The sequence below is a fragment of the Panthera uncia genome, chromosome A2 (genome assembly GCF_023721935.1).
Source record: "Panthera uncia isolate 11264 chromosome A2, Puncia_PCG_1.0, whole genome shotgun sequence".
Taxonomy (NCBI): domain Eukaryota; kingdom Metazoa; phylum Chordata; class Mammalia; order Carnivora; family Felidae; genus Panthera; species Panthera uncia.
The window spans coordinates 155162169-155182897 of NC_064816.1; the positions used below are offsets into that span (position 1 = coordinate 155162169).

General features: G+C 40.9%; 1 protein-coding gene across 1 annotated transcript in view; it reads left to right on the plus strand.

Moving 5' to 3' along the window:
* Window positions 1-20729, plus strand: part of CNTNAP2 (contactin associated protein 2) — a 1963583-nt gene that overhangs the window by 1518277 nt on the left and 424577 nt on the right. Inside the window, exon 14 of the mRNA XM_049643059.1 lies at window positions 16154-16310. Coding sequence (XP_049499016.1) covers window positions 16154-16310 — 157 coding nt within the window. The remainder of the gene's footprint in view (window positions 1-16153; window positions 16311-20729) is intronic.

A 20729-nucleotide genomic window follows, 5' to 3' on the forward strand; every position in this document is an offset into this window, starting at 1 on the left:
CCCCCCCCCCCCCCCCCCCCCCCCCCCCCGCCACCAGGTGGCTTTCCTATTTTGATCAGTCACATTTGCTTTTTCTTGTATCAGCTTCACCTTGACTGCCCTTCGTGCTCATCGGGATGACCTCCTAATCCTCAAACCCAGTGATGTTGGTGCACAGCCTACCCTTCCCCTTTCTCGAATGTTCAGTAGTCCTTTTGTCGCCTGTGCGCCTAGGACCGTGCTACAAGCTGGAGGTACAGAATCAACGTCCAAATGGAGCTTCCTGTCCGTAGGGGGATGAGCGTGTAAAACAACCAGAGTACAATATGCTGAGTGCCGTGACTAAGTCTGCATCACCTGTGGCTTAACACAGAGTGGGCGTAACATTCGCTACCTTGCGGAATGCGAAGGAGAGCAGATTTCAGAGAAGCAATCTGTCTTTAAACCGCGTTGCCTTGATTCCTTGCCGTGGCTGCTCTTTAAGTCCTTCCTCACCTCCTGCCGTAGGCATATACCACAAGGCAAGGACTTAGCTGGCCACTCGCCCCGTGCTCCGCACTGATTCCTACTCTCGAGCTCCCTTATCACTACGGGTGGTTCACACAGGTACCCCCTATTTGCTTAATCTTAAAACCTAAGGAGTCACCACCAACTATTCCATCTGGTCCCCAAGCCCACTGACTTCCTTTTGCAGGGCATTTACCTGCTGCCCCTGTTATGTGACACACCATGCTCATGATACTTTGAGTCTTAACCGCCCCATTCCTAGGATTTCCAGCCTCCTTTGCCTTGTGGCAGATCTCAGAACATCGCATCGCCATGCTTCTCAATTGCTCTAAAACCCACAGTAACGGGTACCTGGGTGGCTCAGTCGGTTAAGTGTCCGACTTCGGCTCAGGTCATGATCTCACAGTTTGTGGGTTCGAGCCCCACCTCGGGCTCTGTGCTGACAGCTCAGAGCCTGGAGCCTGCTTCAGATTCTGTGTCTCCCCCTCTCTCTGCCCCTCCCCTGCTACCTCTCTCTCTCTCTCTCTCTCAAAAATAAACATTAAAATGTTTTAAAATAAATAATAAAACCCACAGTAACAGACTTCTACTATAGGATTAAGGCTGCATAGGTATCATAAAAGCCCTCCCCCATAAACTTTTTTACATGCATGATAAAATATTTTGAAAAATTCTTTGAAATGTATAATTGAGCTTGCCTGAAAGTAAGGAAGATCCTTAGAGGCCTAAAATGAAGCAAAACCGTGGACCAACAGCATTAATGAGTGCTAAAAAGCCAGAAGCCGGCCTAAGGGCCTTTGCCAGCTCCCTGTGACCTCTAGCTTCAGTGTTCATGACTGTGGAGGAACTTATATCAAATTATATCAAACTTATATATTGAGTTATATGAAACATCCCTTGTTGGGAAACGAATTGTAAAGGTCAACAGTCAGCAGGGGTGGGGGGGGGGACCCAAAAACTAAAACTAAAAACCCACCCTGCAAAGGAAGATAGCATAGGAATTTTGACCATCTGGACCTTGGCCTGGGGTAAAGAGAAAGAGAAAGAAATTATCCCTTGACGTCGTGTGGCAAAAAAGCCCATTCTGATGCATCTTCACAAAGTCAACATCACACTATTTGTATGGTTGCAAAAAATTCAAGATGGAAATACATTCTTAAAATTTTTCTAATGTTTATTTTTGAGAAAGAGAGAGAGCGTGAGCCAGGGAGGAACAGAGAGAGAGGGAGACACAGAATCTGAAGCAGGCTCCAGGCTCCGAGCTGCAGCACAGAGCCTGATGCAGGGCTCGAACCCACGGACCGTGAGATCATGGCCCAAGCTGAAGTCAGACGCTCAACCGACTGAGCCATCCAGTACCCCAAGCTGGAAATACATCCCAAAGAAGCCCCCCGCTTGGTAATATCCCTAGGTATCTGATAAAAGCAAATGCAAATGATCTGAGAGGGACATAGCTTCAGTGGGACCTCAGATACATTTGTAAGGAACATGATCCCAAAGGACAAACAATAACCACGAAGTGTATGGGGGAACAAGATACTGTCACTGTGGGTCAATAGAGTAACTAATAGCATGATTCCTGCAAAAACTTAAGATATTGAAATTACTGGAACAGATTGGTCCTTTTAGGGGAAAATTGAAAATATGATTAAGAAAGACACTAGCAAAAATAATAAGTGTCGTTTGAAAAAGAACCAAATAAAAGTTAAGAAATCAAAATGTAATAGGAATCAAAATTAAAAGCTTTACGGTGGAGTTAAGTAGCAGTTTCCAGAGAGCTGAAGTGTGAATAGTGAAATGAAACACAGATTCTGAAGGAATTTCCCAAAAATCTACCCAGGGAGATAGAGAATTGCTAAATGTGAAAAAGAGGTTCAAAGCAAGGAAATTAGATCATTAACATCTAATGCATATCCATTGGAGTTCTGGAAAGATAGAAAAGTAAAAGGAACCAGAAGCCCTATTTTAGGGCATATGAATGCTAAGAACTCACCAGATCAGACGAAATATGCAGATTCAGGTCTAGATGAAGGAGTCACCGTGGATTCAAACGAGAGGGGAAAATGCCCAGCTGGGCAGAAAGAAAATACAGCTCACCAACAGAAAGAATGGATGTGAAACTGACAGGTGACTTCTTGACAATGGAAACCTACAGACCCTGGAATAATATGTTCAAACTGGGGCGAGTAAGTAACCATCAACTTAGAATATACCTGCCAGAAAAACTGTCATGAACAGAGTCTAAATAAAGGCATTTTTAGACAAACAACAGTCATTGTAGTTCAGGACATTTTTTTTTTAATGCTTAAGTATATAGAGCATCACTATTCAAAAGAACTTTCTGAGATGATGGAAATGTTTGCTGTCCAGCCACCAGCTGGTGGCTCGGGGACTAAGGAACTTAATTTCGATTTTATGTAATTATAATGAATTTTGATTTTAATAGCTACGTGCAACTGTTGGCTACCTATTGGCAACACAGATAGGAATAATTAGCATAATCGACAAGTGTGAGTTCATGAACACTTAAAGAATAATAAGAGAATAAAGTTTTTTTCAAGTACCTGTAAAGCATTTTTTAATATTGACCACAAACTGTACTCTTTAAAACAAGCCTCGACAAATTGTAGATTATTGGTATCATGTAGCTTCTGTTCCCTGATTGTGATCATAGTAAATTTTTAAAAAGTGACAGCTTGAAGAAAGAGAAACGTACAGTTAGACATTTTAAAGGACACTTGTAAATAATCTCTGAGGCATAGAAGAACTAATACTCAAAATTAGATAGTACATGTCACTAAATGAAAGTGACAATACCATTCAAAACATAAAAAAATATTCCTAGAGTGGTATTTGGATAGAATTTATAGCCCCAAATACATTTATTAAAACGTTAGAAAGGCTAAAACCTATTGAGGTAAGCATCTACCTTGAAAATGAGACAAATGACTGTAGAATATATCTATACAGGAAGTAAAACAGATAAAATAAAAGTAGGAATTAATGAACTATAATTCAAACATACAAAAAAGATCAACAAAGTTGATCTTTGAAAAGACTACTAAATCAATAAAGCGATCGATAAAATCGATAAAGCGTCTAAGTAGACTATTCAGAAGATAGGACACTAATAGAAATGACAAAGAGAATAGAAATACAACATTTTACCAGTATTTACATGTAATGAACAACTTCATAGAAAATACAACATAGAAATAAGTAAAACAGATATGCAAGAGCAGAAACATAAGTGGATGTGATCTTAAAACAAAGATATTAAATTTTATTATTAGCCTCAGATAGTTTAGGAATGATTCCAATTTTATCCAGTGCTCAAACCATCCTTTGAAGCCACTATTAACGTAATACTAAAACATAATGATGGTACAACATGGAGAAATACCAGGCGATGTCATTCATGAACATAGTAGCAAAATATCCAGAACAAATTACTAATTAGCCAACGATTTGTTAATATATATAGTTATTTATCACAACAAAGTTGCTTATTTCACAAGTACTATCACTTTAAAAAATCCGTAAATGCAGTTTATCACCTTAAACAGCAAAAAGGGGGAAAACATCATTTCGTTAAGTGCAGGCAAAACATTGAATAGAATTAAATATCATGATAAAAATATTAGCAGATGGTAAATGGAAAAGAGAACTCCCTGAAACAGAAAGATGAAATGTTTAAGTGACAGTAACATCACACTTAATGGTTAAACATTAAAAGCATTTTCCATATAATCAGTAAACATAGAGGAGACCCTTATCACCAATTTAGTTTAACATTGAGCAGTAGGTCAGAACCACGGCATTAAGACAGTAAAGAAGGTATAAACTAGAAAGGAAGGAACAAACTAACATTATTCGTAAATAAAAATGTAGGCTTGGGAAAATTAAAAATATCAGTGGATTAATCAGTAAGAGAGTTTAAACAAGTTTCTGGGTATAATATCAGCATAAAAAAATCCAGTTGTATCTCTGTACAAAACAGCACAGAGTGTTAGAATATGTTATGTTTAAAAGCCTGCCATTTATGAATAACTCTAACAAATATGTGAGAAACCTTTACCAAGAAAGTTATAAAGTTTGTTGAAAACTACTTTAAAACATCTAAATGGACAGACTTTTCATGACAGTAAATAGGATAAGTACATATTATAAGTCTGTAAATTTTCCACCAATTTATTTCTTGATTCAAAGTAATTCTGTTTAAAGTCCTACCTGGGTTTTCTTTTTCTTTTTCTTGTTAATTGAGGGGAAATTCGTTAATGTCACCTTAAGGGAAAATGTCTGTGGCACTCAGTGCATTCACAGTGTTGTATAATCTCTCCACCTGTCTGGTTGCAGAACACAGTCACCATCTTGAAACACAAAATATCCAATAAGAAAATGGGCAAAAATATAAACAGATATTTTTTTAAGAGAGAGAGTGCATGAGCAGGGGAGAGGACAGAGGGAGAGAGAGAGAGAGAGAGAGAGAGAGAGAGAGAGAGAGAGAGAGAGAATCTTAAGCAGACTCCAGGCTCATTGCAAAGCCCAACACGGGGCTTGATCCCACAGCCCTGGGATCATGACCTGAGCCAAAATCAAGAGTCAGATGCTCAACCAACTAGACCACCCAGGTGCCTCTGAACAGATTTTTTTTTTAATAAGGAAAGATAAATGGATAAACATGGAACAGCAAATAATTTGTAAGTTATCCACGAAGTATAACTAAAACCAAAAAGAGGTACTGTTTGTCACTCACCAGTGCGCACAAGTTAACAGCATAATATCAAAGGTTGTCAAGGATTTTGAAGTTTTATATACTGCTGGTAGGATTCTGCATTCCTGTTCCGTGTTCTCTTATTTGGGGATAACAAACAGTTGTGAGATGCACAAACCAGATGGCTCAACAACTTGCTATAGAACATGCTCAGAGCCCTTAGGCATTTTCCAGAGCGTGTGAAAATAGCAAAAAACTAGACACAGCCCAATGTTTGTTAATATTAGAATTAATAAAGTGTGATATACTCAAAGGGCAGTGCACCATACTAACAATGATAATAGATAAACTAGGCACGAGTCTACTTATTTTATTATTATTCCTAATACTTATATAAACTTATATTTGTGTGTGTAAAATATTTTAACATTTAAACATTTTTAAATTGGACTCCCCATTACTTACAAACTCAAGTACAAAAATCATGAAAGTACCCAAAACCATTTCTCCAACCATACATTCTGCTTCTTTCCACTGGCCCTGCCAGCCTAACCGATTACCCCCCATAGTTGCAGAAAAAAGTCATTTGTTTTCTGGCTTCATGTCTTGGCCCAGCCATTCAGGAGATGCTGAAACGCTCATATCCTCATCCTGGTTTTCTAGATCCTACCTACCCTTCCATCAAAGCTGCAGTCAGACCTCCTCCTCATGGAAACCCTCCAGTCCACCTTGATCCTTGGGAATTGTTTCCTGCTCCGAAATCCTTCAGGACCCATTGCCTGAACCACTCCTATGACATCCAGTATGTTCCCCCCCACCCCCCATTTTATTATGTGTATGCCCCATTAGATATAAAACTTTTATCATTGTAAATTATGGAACATAAACATCTTTCCGCTAACTCCAAAGCTTAGGAACCAGGTTTTCACTCCTATTCCCTAAATTGTCTCTCCAGCACTGAAAAGGTGCTTATTGAATATGGAGCATGCCATTTTAACTGCAAAACAATATTTTGCTACTAATTTAAAAAGTTACCTTCCTCTTTTAAATATAAATCAAGCCAAGGTGCATCCATTATCTATCTATCAATAAAAGTCAAGGCACAAGATATCAACTACTTCTGTTTCAATGATGGGCTGGGGTAAGACATGTTTTAACAAATAAATGCAGTTTTAAATGGAAAATAAAAGGAGCAGCCAGTACTCAAGCAAATTATTATCTCTGACATCCAATTTTATACCCTCTTCATTTGTTCTATAAAGAGAAAAAGAAATATTTTAAATAAGTGGTCAAGGGCTTTTCTAGTGAAAAAGAAATATTTTAAATAATTGGTCAAGGGCTTTTCTAGTGAAAAAGACTAGAAAAGTGTATTATTAAATGCTACAAACAGCATGTAGTTGTATCTGATCACTTTGGTATTACTAATCACATTTGTTCCCGGGGCCATGGTACAAAGGAATTAGCCAGAGCGATTGAGGGGGCCACAAATGCCATGACCTCTATGGAAACTGAGGCCAAGTTAACATAGAGGAGTTGGTTCAGTCTGTTCTCTTTAATACTGCTCAGAATAATGAACCCCCTTCTGATCTCTCACTTCAATTCCATTCACATTAATAAAATCTAATTCATTTGAATGGGATTCAAAGTGATTTGATTCAATTCAATCAAATTCTGCTCGGTGGAATCAGTCCTTGATTGAAATCTATTAAGTTTGGTTCAATAAAATAAATTTAAATATTATGCAGTAAAATTAATTTTTAATTAACTAACATTTCAGCTAAGGTCCATTTTGATCTGAACTTCAATTCTCCATTTCTATATTTGGTCCCTATTCAAATTAATAAAATATAGAAGGATCCAACATAATCCTGAAAGATGCACCGTAAGGCTAATCAGCTACATTCATTTCTATTCATCCCTAATCAAATGAGTTTAGTGACATTCAATCAGAGAAAGAGAAATGCTCACCTTTAACTACCATATTGAATGTTTTTATTAAAACTTCAAAATTATGAGTTTTCCCGACTGCACCACACTGTCTGCAGTATGAACTCCATGGGACTTTTTTGGATTCATTCTCCAATTTGATCTTTATATTAACAGAGAATAACATGGAATCAGATGGCCAGGAAACAAAAGGGAATGTTGTTATCCAGGTTAATGTTTTTACAAAACGTAGAGACAGCTTGAGATGATAGACCTTTGTATCTATGAGAATGCCAACATGTCTGATGTCTACCTTTATTTTTAAGGTTCTTACTCTGAATAGTAAAACACAGTCCTTAGGACTCAGGGTCATGGTTGTGAAATGGAAAAAGCTCTGGATGGTTGTGACACAAGCTTTACATCTGGAATCAGCTTGAGAAGGTGGAAGCCACGGTGGAAGGCCGTGTTCCTCCTCTCGAATAATATTATAGGTACCAAATGTTGTCTCTTAGAGAGGTGACAAATAGCTACTAAGAATAGAGTGAAAAAGAAAGGTTGCAATGAGCACGTTATTCTGAAAAAAATTACTGGGAATTTTAAATGGAGATATTACTGCAATAAACACTTTTCATATCTTCGCTGGAAAATAAAGTCCTAGACTGGTACTCCAATGGCACTTGGGCACTGAGCCTCTCAGTATTCTGTGAACTAATAATGCACACTGTCATCATCTCAGGTCAGTTGTGTGGCAGACCTATCTGACGATAAGGATCATCAGGGTTCTAGTGACCGAGCCCTAAGATTTTCCTCTGAGATTCTTATTCTGTAGATCTTATTTTGTAGGCCGGGGAATCTAGAGGGTCGACAAGAGCCCCAGGTGGATCTCCTCTTAGGTAAATTGGAAACCCTTCTCTGTATTAATGCCCTGCCAGAGGCAAGAAAACACAGCAGCAGTCGCTCCAGGACTTGGCCTCCCAGCCCTCATCTTTCCATGGGGATGCTGAGACTTGGGCTGCCATCGTCTGGCTCCTAGAAGTCATTGCATGAGGACAGACTACATGTGGAAGAAGAGAGGCTGGCTCTATTTAGGCCAGAGAACTCTAGGACGGGTGGCCTGTCCCCTCTTCCAGTTCCTGGGGGCAAGGTGACTTGGCACTAGCTTTAGGGCTTTGCAACCCTTGGATTGTGCCCATCTCATGCTGAAGGAAAAGGGGGATCTGGCCTGCTCGATCTTCCAGATTGTCCAGCAGGCTCTGTAGTGGCTACAGCACCTCTGAAACTCCTCTTTGCTCCAGCCCGGCCAACAGCTTCCTGTAAGGTTTTACCTTCCTTGTTCTCTAGCATGTCTGCATTGCAGGGAAGATTCTCACAGGTACCAACTGCTGTGTGCACACAGTCTAGAATTACACCAATTAAAGATATCTTGGGGCGCCTGGGGGGCTCAGTCGGTTAGGCGTCCGACTTCAGCTCAGGTCATGATCTCACGGTTGATGAGTTCAAGCCCCAGGTCCGGCTCTGTGCTGGCAGCTCAGAGCCTGGAGCCCACTTCCGATTCTGTGTCTCCTTCTCTCTCTGCCCCTCCCTGCTCGTGCTCTGTCTCTTTCTGTCTCAAAAATACATAAAAACATCTCTAAAAAAATTTTTTTAAAGATATCTTTATTTAGTACGCCTATTCTCACTATTTGTGGCATGGTGTGGAGCGCTGTAGTCAGATCAGAGTGGTCAGCTGAAACTGACCAGTGAAGCAGAGGGAAAAAGACTCAGTGGTGCTTTGGTAAAGACAGAAGGGAGGAGAAAACGGGGGATTTTTCAGAGCGAGAGTCACTTCTTTAGAAATTGGATCCTGCACGATAGGGGGCTTCAAAGAGCCAGGATGCTGCCAGAGGGAACGGTGAGGGGAACTGCCAGCAGGGGGCGGTGGAGCTGAGCGCCGAAGGTGGGTGTCTGCCGCGGTTGTATCTGTTCTAGTTCCTCTGCTAAAAAGCCCCCTGTGATTCTCTAACGGAAGTTGTAGATAAATAGATCGTAGTAGGTAAAATAAAACGAGATTTCACCAAGCTAAAAATACACTTCTTAAGTTTTCATTTTAGAGACAATAAAGCCTCGTGGCATTGTTTTTAATATCTTCTAGAAGTGGATGATACGGAGCTAATTAAATGTCCCAGTGACCCTACTCGGTCTTACCATAAGAGTGTGCCAGGATAATGTGTATTTAAGCCCATTAAGGTACTTCGTGTAGCCCGGAAGTGTCGAAGAACACATTGTGAAAATCACACAGATGTACCACGTTTTCCTCAAGAGGTCCCCATGCACTTGCCCTTGGGTTTCTGAAACACCTTGTTAGTGGAGAAAATTAGAGAGATCTCTTGGCTTCTTCAAGTCCTCCCTCCTTCTTCCTTCCCCAGTTAGTCATCCAAACAATAATAAACCCTTCAGCATAATGAAACTTGATCTTGAGTACAAACAGTGTAGTGATTCTGTGTAATTCAATCTATATCTGGTTGTTTTAGTACAATGTCCCTTACTTTGATAATTCAGCTTCTAGTTAACTTTGAATATGGGCTATCATTACTAATCTTGTGCCGGTGGTTACACCTACTGAATACAGTTAACAAAAATCTGGTCTGTTTTGAGATTAGAGAAGTTCTTGAACTCTCGGCGCCGGGTAATTAAATTCTTTCTCTTCTAACCACTTCGTATTCTTGTCTTTTTAAAGTCTTTCCGTCTTTATCATCTTTAACTGCTTTTCCCCCTGAGCCAATTAACAGTAAATAATGACTTATAAAGCAAAAAGTAGCACCTTATTAGCATAGCACTAGAATAAGGCAATTCTTTGTTCAATGAAAATTGAACCATTTTCTTGTTGAATATAAAATAGATGCCAAATTAATAATTTATTTTAGTTACAGTGATTTGATTTAGCCAAATGTGCCAGTGCTAATAACAAAGGGTACAATTTGCTTTTTCCCTGGAATCTGTGTTCTGCTTACTTACTGGCATTCTGCTGTCCGTGGCACATGTGAAAACAGCTAGATAAACATGTTGTACTGTGCTTAATTTATTTTCCTCGGAAGGACTACGAAATAACATTGATTTTGCCCCACCTTAACTGGGAACAGTAGCCATCTAAGGCCATCTGTAACTTGACACAGAGGTGAGGTTTGGGGGGAGAGCTGGGAACTTGGGCTACTCTCACCTGGTCACTAGAGTGTCACCTCCTTGCACTGACCAGAGGAAATGTCAGTTCAGAATCACCCCCCCCCCCCGGATCCCACTCTGGTGTCTAATAAGAGTCCCTCCGTACAGGAAGTGAAGGTCGGCCATGTGAGATTAGTTCAGAGCCTGGATTCCACACAGAGCTTAGGCCTCCTGCTGGAACACCCACTGCCCAAACAACTTGACAATGAAGCGCCCTCTCTGGGTGCTTCTCCACACTCCCTGCCTCCAGGAATCAGAAGGTTCTCTCTTCTATTTCCCCTACCACACATTTCTCAGAATCTCCTGCTAAAGGAGAGGCTGATAATGATCTTGTTCCTTTTCCTGACAATGTTCTGATTTCTATAAAGAATACTGAGCCACATTCAACTTCTCTCATTCATGCATTTTATCATGATGTCTATAATGAAAATATAACAGTGTTAGGTTGTTCTACTAGTTGCTGGAAGAAATTATTTGAAATTGAGCTGAGGTTTTAGATATATGCTCTTCCAAGGGCTATTTGAATGACAGGGAGGGTGAAGGAGTTTCCTGCCAGAGAGTCCATTAACCCCAGTTCTATAGGTATCTGGTTTGTTTCCTCTCCTCTGTCAGGTGGGTTGGCACCTCCTCGTTCCCCAAACAATGGTAATAACCCAAATTTCCTTTGAAGGAAAGAATTTAGTATTAGGTTACCTTGGAGAGATTCAGTGTGATAAATAAACGTGATAACCAGTCTAGGTCATGCTTCTACATTTCGGGGATCAAGTTGTGATCTGGAAGGCCCCAGGGGCATTTGCAAGGTCAGTATGGTACTGTCCACCTTTGCTCTCTCCCTGTAACATGGCCTAGAGATAGAATCAACAGAGACCTTGTTCAGCTTACTGGCCAGATGGTCTGGCTCAGATTTTATAATTTCCATAAGTGGAATTTTTCAAGCCTTGTTTTTTGAAATTCTTGACTGCATCACAAAAAGAGTTTATTATTGGTCATGGTTGCAACGTAGGGAAGCATCTGAATTTCCATGATTTACTCTTTACTGTAATGGAGAGAGAAGGGAGGAGCAAAAACAAAACCAACCAAACAAACAAAGCCACCTTGAAGGTAAAAAGAAAACACAGCTCCCTGTACGCTGGGACATGGCTCAGATAGGAAAAGATAGGGTTTCGGCATGGACCTCATCTCAGAGAGCTGGTTTCTTTTGCCCTTCATAACAGGATACTGGAATCTCTCTCTACTATTTACCAGATCAAGTCAAATACCTTTTTGAAAATTCATATGCCATAAATGATCTTGCAAAGGGAAAAATAATAACTTTTCCAAATTAAGTCAACACAACCGAAAAATCTAGAAATTTGTATGAATTAGAATATTTGTCTAACTCTTTTCCAAGGTCAGTGCATTTGCTCATTTATTACATCAAGGCTGAACCTCCCAGGAGAGTTTCATTGCTTTAAATTGCCCACCTTACAAACAATCCCATTTACAGTTGCACCAAAAAGATCAATATACCTAGCAACAAATCTAACCAAGGAGCTGAAAGACTTAAACTCTAAAACTAAAGACATTAATGAAAGAAATTGAAGATGACTCAAACAAAGGGAAAGATATGTTTCCTTGCTCAAATCCCATGCTCATGGATTAGAAGAACTAATGTTCATACTACCCAAAACAATCTACAGATTCAGTGATTCAGTGCAATCTCTTATCAAAAAGCCAGTAACATTTTTCACAGAACTAGAACAAGTAATCCTAGAGTTTGTGTGGTACCACAAAAGACCCAGGTAGCCAAAGCAATCTTGAGAAGAACAAAACTGCAGGTATCACAATCCCAAATTTTAAGATACTTTATAAAGCTATAGTAATCAAGACAGTGTGTTACTGGAAAAAACAAAACAAAACAAAAAAACGTAGATCAATTGAAAAGGATCAAGAGCCCAGAAATAAACCCACACTTATATGGGCAATTAATTTACCACAAAAAAGGCAAGAATATACAATGGGGGAAAGACAGCCTCTTTAATAAAAGGTTTTGGGGAAACTGGACAGCTATATGCAAAAGAATGAAACTGGACCACTTTCTTACACCATACACAAAAATAAACTGAAAACGAATTAAAGACCAAAATGTGACACATGAAACCATAAAACTAGTAAAAGAAGACATAGGCACTAACCCCTTAGGCATCAGCGTTAGCAACATATTTGTGGATAGGTCTCTTCAGGAAAGGGAAATAAAAGTAAAAATAAACTGTTGGGACTAGACCAAAATGAAAAGCTTTTGCAAAGCAGAGGAAACCATCAACAAAATGAAAAATCAACCTACTGACTGGGAGAAGATATTTACAGATGATATATCCAATAAGGTGTTAATATCCCAAAAATATAAAGAAATTATACAACTGAACACCAAAAAAACAATAAATAAGTAATCTGATTAAAAAAATGGGCAGAGGATGTGAATAGGATATTTTTGGAAGAAGACATCCAGACGACCAATGAAGAGAAGGTCAACATCACTCATCACCAGGGAAATGCAGATCAAAACCACAAGGAGGGGCGCCTGGGTGGCTCAGTTGGTTAAGCATCCAACTTCAGCTCAGGTAATGATCACATGGCTCGTGAGTTGGAGCCCTGAGTTGGGCTGTCCGAGCTGTCTGTGCTGACAGCTCAGAGCCTGGAGCCTGCTTCAGATTCCCCGTCTCCCTCTCTCTCTGCACCTCCCCTGCTTGCACTCTGTCTCTCTCTCTCTCTCTCTCTCTCTCTCTCTCAAAAGTGAATAAACATTTAAAAAAGTAAAGAAAAAAACATAAGGAGATATCACCTCCTACCAGTCAAATGGCTATTATCAAAATGACAAGAAATAACTAGTGTTGGCAAGGATGTGGACAAAGGAAACCCCGTAAGCTATTGGTGGGAATGTAAATTAGTGCAACCACTGTGGAAAATAGTATGGAAGTTCCTTAAAAAATGAAAAATAGAAATACCATACGATCCAGTAATTCTCCTACTGGGTTTTATGCGAAGAATACAAAAACACTAACTTGAAAAGATATATGCAGCCCTATGTTTATTGTATTATTAACCATAGCCAAGATACAGAAGCAGCCCAAGTGTCCATTGATAGATGAATGGATAAAGAAGATGGTGTGTGTCTCTGTGTGTGTGTATGTGTGTGTGTGTGTGTGTGTGTGTGTGATCGACTATTACTCAACCATAAAAAGAGTGAGATCTTGCCATTTACATGAACATAGATAGACCTAAAGGGTATTATGCTAAATGAAATAAGTCAGAGACAAATAACCATATGATCTCACTTACGTGTGGATTCTAAAAAACAAAACAAATGAACAAGCAAAAAGCCAGACTCATGAATGCAAAGAACACACTGGTGATTGCCAGAAGGGAGGGGGGGTGGAAGATGGGTGAAATGGGTGAAGGAGATTAAGAGGTACAGACTTTGAGTTATAAAATAAATAAGTCACAGGGATGAAGAATACAGCAGAGGGAATACAGTTGATAAATATCGTAATAATGTGTGTGGTGACAGATGGGGACTGCTCTAACAATGATGAGCACTGAGTAATGTATAGAATGATCGAATCACTAGATTGTACACCTGAAACTAATATGTTGTATGTCAACCATACTTCCATAATAAAATAAAAATAAATAATCTACCTTAAAAAAAAAGACAGAACTGCAGCAGTTTTTATGCCATTCCAGTATGGCTCTTGCCTCATTTTTATTTCTGAGCAATCACACAAATACTGGGGCAAGTGCATACCTAGGGTCCTGAAAGGGTGGTTGAGTTATTATAATTGGAATTCCAGCCATATACCTGAAGACTTTGACCAGCCTTCTCGGCTTCCTGGCTGACACTGTCCCCAGTAGGTTCCATTCCCTCCCGGCTTGCTGCAGGAGAAGCTCTTCTTAGGACCTCTCCTTCTCCCATTTTGTTCCCTCCCCTATCTGTTGCTGCCTAGCTTCTTCTTGCCATCATTCACCTGAAACTCCCCTCAACAAAGTCTCCTGTGAGCGCTGAGCTGTCAGACTAAAAGACGAAGTTAAGATTCCCATCTTCATGGACTTTGCTCTGAAATCTGACAATTCAGACCACACTGTCTTTTGGAAGTTCTTTGGTTTTTTTCCCTCCACCCTCTCTGACTGCTCCCTTTCCTGACTTCCACCATGGCCATCTGCCTCTTTCTCTTCTCCAAGTGCTCTTATGATCTAAAAGATTCCAACTGCATCTCTCCTGCTACCAGTATTTGCTCATTTACCCTCATGGTTCCTAAAATGGGACCTGCAGCCCAATAATGCTCCTGAGATCCAGACTTCTACATCCAATCGCCTGTTTTATGTATCAAGTCCATCACCCTTTCTTCAACACATTCCCTAAGCTTCTCATCTTCCTCCCCCATTATCTTGGTGAAACGCATCACCCAAGCCAGAAGCCTGGGATTATTCCACAACACCTTCTTCCTGTCCTCTCTGCCACCCTAATCCCAACAGTCCTACACCAATTATACTTTGCTAATCTCTTCCTATTTTCTCTTCCTCTCCGTTTCCACTACTATTTTATTATTTCTCTTCTGTATTAACGTGGGAGCATCACCTCCGGCCTCCCTGACTTTATCCCCTGGAAATCTTTTACCTTACTATAGATCTTTGAGATACAAATTTGATTATGATAATTCCCTGCTTAAAATCCTTTAATTGGCTCACATGATTTACCGGACGAAGTTCAATCTCTTTAAGTTGGGAGGCAATAAACACTGAAAAGCAAGAATAAGCCAGTGCAAAGTAACTTCTTATTTAGACAAAGATTTTTTGTGATATGCCCTCATCTCCCATCTGTTACTACCTACCCCTGCTACCCTTTCAGCCTTTTTCTACCATATTCTACCTACATACTCCTATATATTTTTTCCATATAGAACTTTACCTCTCAGTCTTTTTACATTCTGCTCCCTCTTCCTACAAGCCTTTACCTCTCTTACATCCTTATTCACCCAAGTAATGCCCACTCAGCCTTCAACACATAGCTCAAATACTTTACCTTCTCTGGGAAACTTTTCTTCATGACCTCTTTTCCCTCATTCAGGCTCCTGTGTGTCATAAATCTTGTTAAACTCAATCTTTATCTCCATCATGCTGCCAAGTTTCTTAGAGTGTTTGACATGCAGTGGAAACTCAAGCACTGTTTGATGAGTGGATAAATGAATGAATACATGAGTGCATATTAGGCCAAATAACAAAAAGGAAAGTGTATTACGTAAGAATGTTGTACAATATCTTGTGAGATACAGTGTCACACTTCTGGTTTGGGAGCAGATCCGTGGTGTGATTGAAAGAATCACTTCGCCTCTCTAGACCTCAGTTTCCTTACCTGCAAAATAAGGAGATCGCCTTAAGACACAATGAAGGTCATCTGGCTCTAATAGTCAGTGATCCCCCAGACTCTCATGTCACAGAAGAGCGCGGCTAGTCGTGAGCTCAGCTGTAATTTACAGAATCAGTGCATGGTCTATATGCCTTCATCAGGAGTGTCCCCATATGGCCAGCACTGGGGGGCACCTAAGTTCCTGAAGCTTCAAGTTCAAAGTGTCTTCCAGGGAAGGAGGTGCACATTCTGGTGGGGAAACTTACCATTGCCCATCGTGATTTTTTTTAAATATTCCTATTATTGAAACACGTTTACTTTTAAAGAGGGTAAAGTGATGTTCGGTCTACCGGACCGCGATGGTACCTCTGGGCGCAAGGGTGTGCGTGTGGCATTAAAGTGGGCGTGCCTCATCTACCTGACTGTGCCGTTTCCTTTTCTCATAGATGGAAGTCCTTACACCTGGTGGGTCGGCAAGGCCAACGAGAAGCATTACTACTGGGGCGGCTCTGGGCCCGGGATCCAGAAGTGTGCGTGCGGCATAGAGCGAAACTGCACAGACCCAAAGTACTACTGTAACTGCGATGCGGATTACAAGCAGTGGTGAGTGCATGCTCCCCTCCCCACGGGCCTTCAGGTCAGAGCAATTCGGTAGAAGAGACCATTTGAAAATTGCTGAAATAATAGGACAATAGGGTAGCAGTGTCTGGGAAGTAACCCAGGTGACAAATGTCAGGAACGCACCAAAAAACATAAAAGCAGAAAGAGGTCAGCATTACAGCGGGTGCGTTCAGAAATAAACAGGCACAAAATTGATGCGTTCCCATTTTATTCAGAGAGAAGAATAATGAGCCATGTAGAAGATGGTGCTTTACATTATGAAACGTGCTTAGTAACAACAGAGGGAATGGCCGTGGGCAGGGAGCCCATGGGCAGGCGTGTGAGAGCATCCCCGGTAAATGGTCTCCTTCCACCTCCTGCAATGTTTGCTTTGAGAAGCTGCCTGAGAGAAAAAGAGGAGGGGGAAGGGAAAGGAGAACGTCATTCTTTGCTCTATCTTGAGCAACAGTGTTTGCCCATCTACTGTTTCTTCGTGCCTTGAACTGTTTGTAACTCTGATACAGATCAAGTTCAGGAAAGATCCATCTTGGGTTTCTTCCGTCCCTCTCCTGGCTTTTGTTCTGCTTCACAGTGAATGGCTGGGTCTGCATCTGTAACAGATAAAGATAAAATCAGCTGTCATTCCGTGTGCAAAACAGAGGCCCCGGGACTTTAGGTGAAAGTCTGTAAACCCAAGTGCGTCTTTCCCCAGAAATACACATCACACTCCTGCTTCTCACAATTTCAGAAGCAGGGAGGACCCTCCGTGCTCCTCTCCTGCCCCCGGCCAGCAGCAGAGAGCAGGGCTCCGAATTTTCCCAAGAACAACCACAGGTTACTTCCGTCTGCTTCTGGTTCACACTACTTAGAAAGACAATTTACAAGACAAGTTCATTCTACCGGTTAACTGAAAACTAATTCTAATTGTAAACTTTTACGATTTCTAGGTAGGGCGTCTACCTATTTTCCAGATTTTCTCTCAGCAAATGAAATGAATTAGCAAGGCTGTATATTTCAGTGTTTTAGAATCGCGTGTGCACGTGCATGTGCGTGCATGTGCAAGTAGCTACCATTACTCTTTGATCGTGGTTTATTGTAAAGAGAAAAACATGATACTCAATTTTTAAGTTTATTTGTTCGGAAGTTGTCTCTACACACACATTCACACACTCCGCAAAGACTGGAAGTCAGGAGAACAGAAGCCAAAGGCGAGGCTCTGAAGTTGACTTTTCATTCATTAAGTCAGTCTACCATCACTCAGCAGATATTGATTGAACATCTTATGTACCAGGTACTGGGGATAAAACACTGAATGACAAGGACCAGAATCCCTGCCTTGACCTATGTTCTTGTTGTCGCTTGTTACTGGTGTGTGTGTCCTTAAGCAAGTTCCATAGACTCGGATTCATTAGTCAGTTCAACGTTGAATCCCAGGCCCTTCAAGAAGCTGACTGTGTCCTCTCCAAGAAGGAGAAGTGGGAGCATTGTCCCAGGTGGCTCATTGTCTAGCAACGCGGAGGGTTCATCCTACCACAGAAGACAGTTGACATATTCGGAAAAAAGGAAATCTTGCACATATAGCCAAGTGAAATTCATTTTTATCAGACATCCTGATGAGTGCTAGGGATACAATGGTAAATAGAACTTGCATCTTGTCCTGAAAGGGCTCAAAAACCAGTTGGAGGAAAAAAAAAAACCCACAGAAACAGGCAGCATAATACAATCCGTGCTCTGATGAAGGTATTACAGGATACACCAAAACCAGTGGAAGAAAATTTAAGTCTGACTGAGGGAGTGGAGGGAGCGGTTAGTAAGGTGCTCACAGGAAGAAGGATGCTTGAGAGAGAAGAAAGAGTTTGCTGGGCACACTCATCCTTGCAAGATTGTCTTGGAGGAGAAGCAGTTTGAGCAACCGTCCGCACAGTAGATTTGGAATGCAGTGTGGACAAGAGGAGCCACAGTAACGCTAAGCACGTGGGCAGTACGACATCAGCACTTCCATTCTTTGCGGGGCATGGTGGGAGTTTGGATTTCCCAGTGATGAGCCCTGTGGAGGTAGGCTTGATGGAGCAGGCAGAGGGGGCGGGGGATGTCACAACAGTCCTTGAAAGACATCAAGGGCTTAAGGTGAAACGAAGGCACAGCCACAAAGGAGGAAAGTGTATGAGATGTTGTGACGTGTCTAGCAAATTTGATAGCTAGGCCTCTGTGAGAAGTAGGGGAGGAATGTGGGTAGGCTGCCCCTTGGGCACCTGGAAATGGAATGGAAGCAGAACCATGCATCAGGCTAAGGAATAAAGCTTTGAGCCAGTAGATGGTGAGTTCCGCTTGGAAAGTATTAAGTTAGAGGTGACAGCATAACATCATGTCTAAATCCAGAGAGGTGCCATTAATGGGATTGCCGGTAAGAAATAGAGACTTCAGAGAAATGCCTTTGCATCCGAAATCATTTCCAAGAACATACCCGAATTCAGATCAAAGATGAGCAGACTCATCGCAGACAGACCTATTCGACGGCACTCACACACATTGCTCTGGCAAGACGTGATCGGATCGTAACCGTTGGCAGTCTCTCGGGGCCCCAGACACCCCACCCCTTTGCTTCTGTGAAACTTGTCTGATGTCCCCTTTAACAGAAGCACTATCTTTTGAGAAAACTGAAATATATAATGAATATGTTCACCATAAATAGCTGTTAAAAGGATCTCCCCTATTTAGCACAAGAAAGAAAGCTTTTGGTGATGTCTTGTTGGTCTTTGAATTCACCAGCACCTGGCAAAGGCCTTGCTATGTGGATGCTTTACAAATGACATAGATTTGACACTTTTGAGGGAAGCTTTCAACCACTCTGAAACACAGATTTGTTGTCTGTATAATAAAAATAAATCTTGATTGGCAGACTTCTGTGCGAGTAAACGGATTATAGGATATGAAAACATTCTGTAAATTGTATAATATGGGATACATAGCTATTTGCAATTCTTAATTATATAATTTTCAGTGCAAGTCTTCATGATTCCAAATGAATCTTTAGAGGGACGCCTGGGTGGCTCATTCGGTTAAGCGTCTGACTTCAGCTCAGGTCAGGTTCTCGCGGTTCGTGGGTTCGAGCCCCGTGTCGGGCTCTGTGCTGACAGCTCGGAGCCTGGAGCCTGCTTCGGATTCTGTGTCTCCCTCTTTCTCTGCCTCTCCCCTACTCATGCCCTGTCTCTCTCTCTCTCTCTCTTTCTTTCCCTCTCTCTCTCTCTCTCTCCCCCCCCAAAAAATAAATACACATTTATTTTAAACATTAGAGTAGGACATATTATTTTTACTATTTGCATGTTGAATGCAACCCTAGCTAAAGTTGTTAACAATTTTACAGTTGCATAAATTTATAGTTGCATAAATTTACAGTTGCATAAATTGGGGCACAGGAAAATTTAAATAAATTTCCAAAAATTATATTAGAAATGAGAAACAGAGAGAAGGCTAAGACCCAGATTTCCAAACTTCCGGTTCAGTGTTCTCCTATAATATCATGATCAAGGAAGACTACTCACATTGTTTTTCCATCTTTTTAATGATTTATGAATTTAGTGTCTAACTAGCTGTATGTGAATTTTAAACTTGAAGTTTAACCAAACAGACTACATGTCTTATGTTCTTTTTTTTTCTAGAGGAACTCTAAAACTTAGATTAAGCATTTATTCTTATTTATTAGAGTAAAATACACAAAAATGGAGCTGGGATAAATGAGATTATAGCTCAGGACACAAGTGGGCCTCGTAGCAAAGCTATGATGACCTACGAGAACTCTCACCATCTCCGTGATTGCCTGATTATCTGTGCCGTGAGAAGTTTTGCACAGTTATTTCTGAGACTGAACGTAATTTAACATTTATGATTTACTATTCTCAGCAACAGTAAATATTCCCACCTACCGTGCCAGAACCCTAATTAAGTGAGCCTTGGTCTCAGCTAAGTGCCCACCACTGGGTAATTCGTGGTCTCTTGCCGCCTGACTCAATGAGCTCACTCATCACATCTGAAATTAGCAATGCCAAAAATGGAATTACCAGTGAAGGCGTGCTAGTCATTGCTTCACTGCCCTTTTCTCATTGCACTTGGAGAATTTCTGGGTAACTGTGTGCGGGCCAACATGAGCCCATACGCCGGGGGAAATGAGGGAGGTGAAACGCTATTAACACAGTCTTTGTGTTACAGTCAGGGAGCAGTTCCCACCTCCGTCTTAGAAAAGACCAGGTACATACTAACTTGTGCCCCATTCCATTGGCCCTGAATGGAGTTGGCTTGTCTTCCTGGGCTAGAAATAGAAATAAGCCATGACCAACTTTACATAGACAGCAGAACCTCTTTAATGCTTTGAAACCAGAAACATTGGGCTCAGCTTCCTACCAACAACTGTTAAGTACTTTGAAT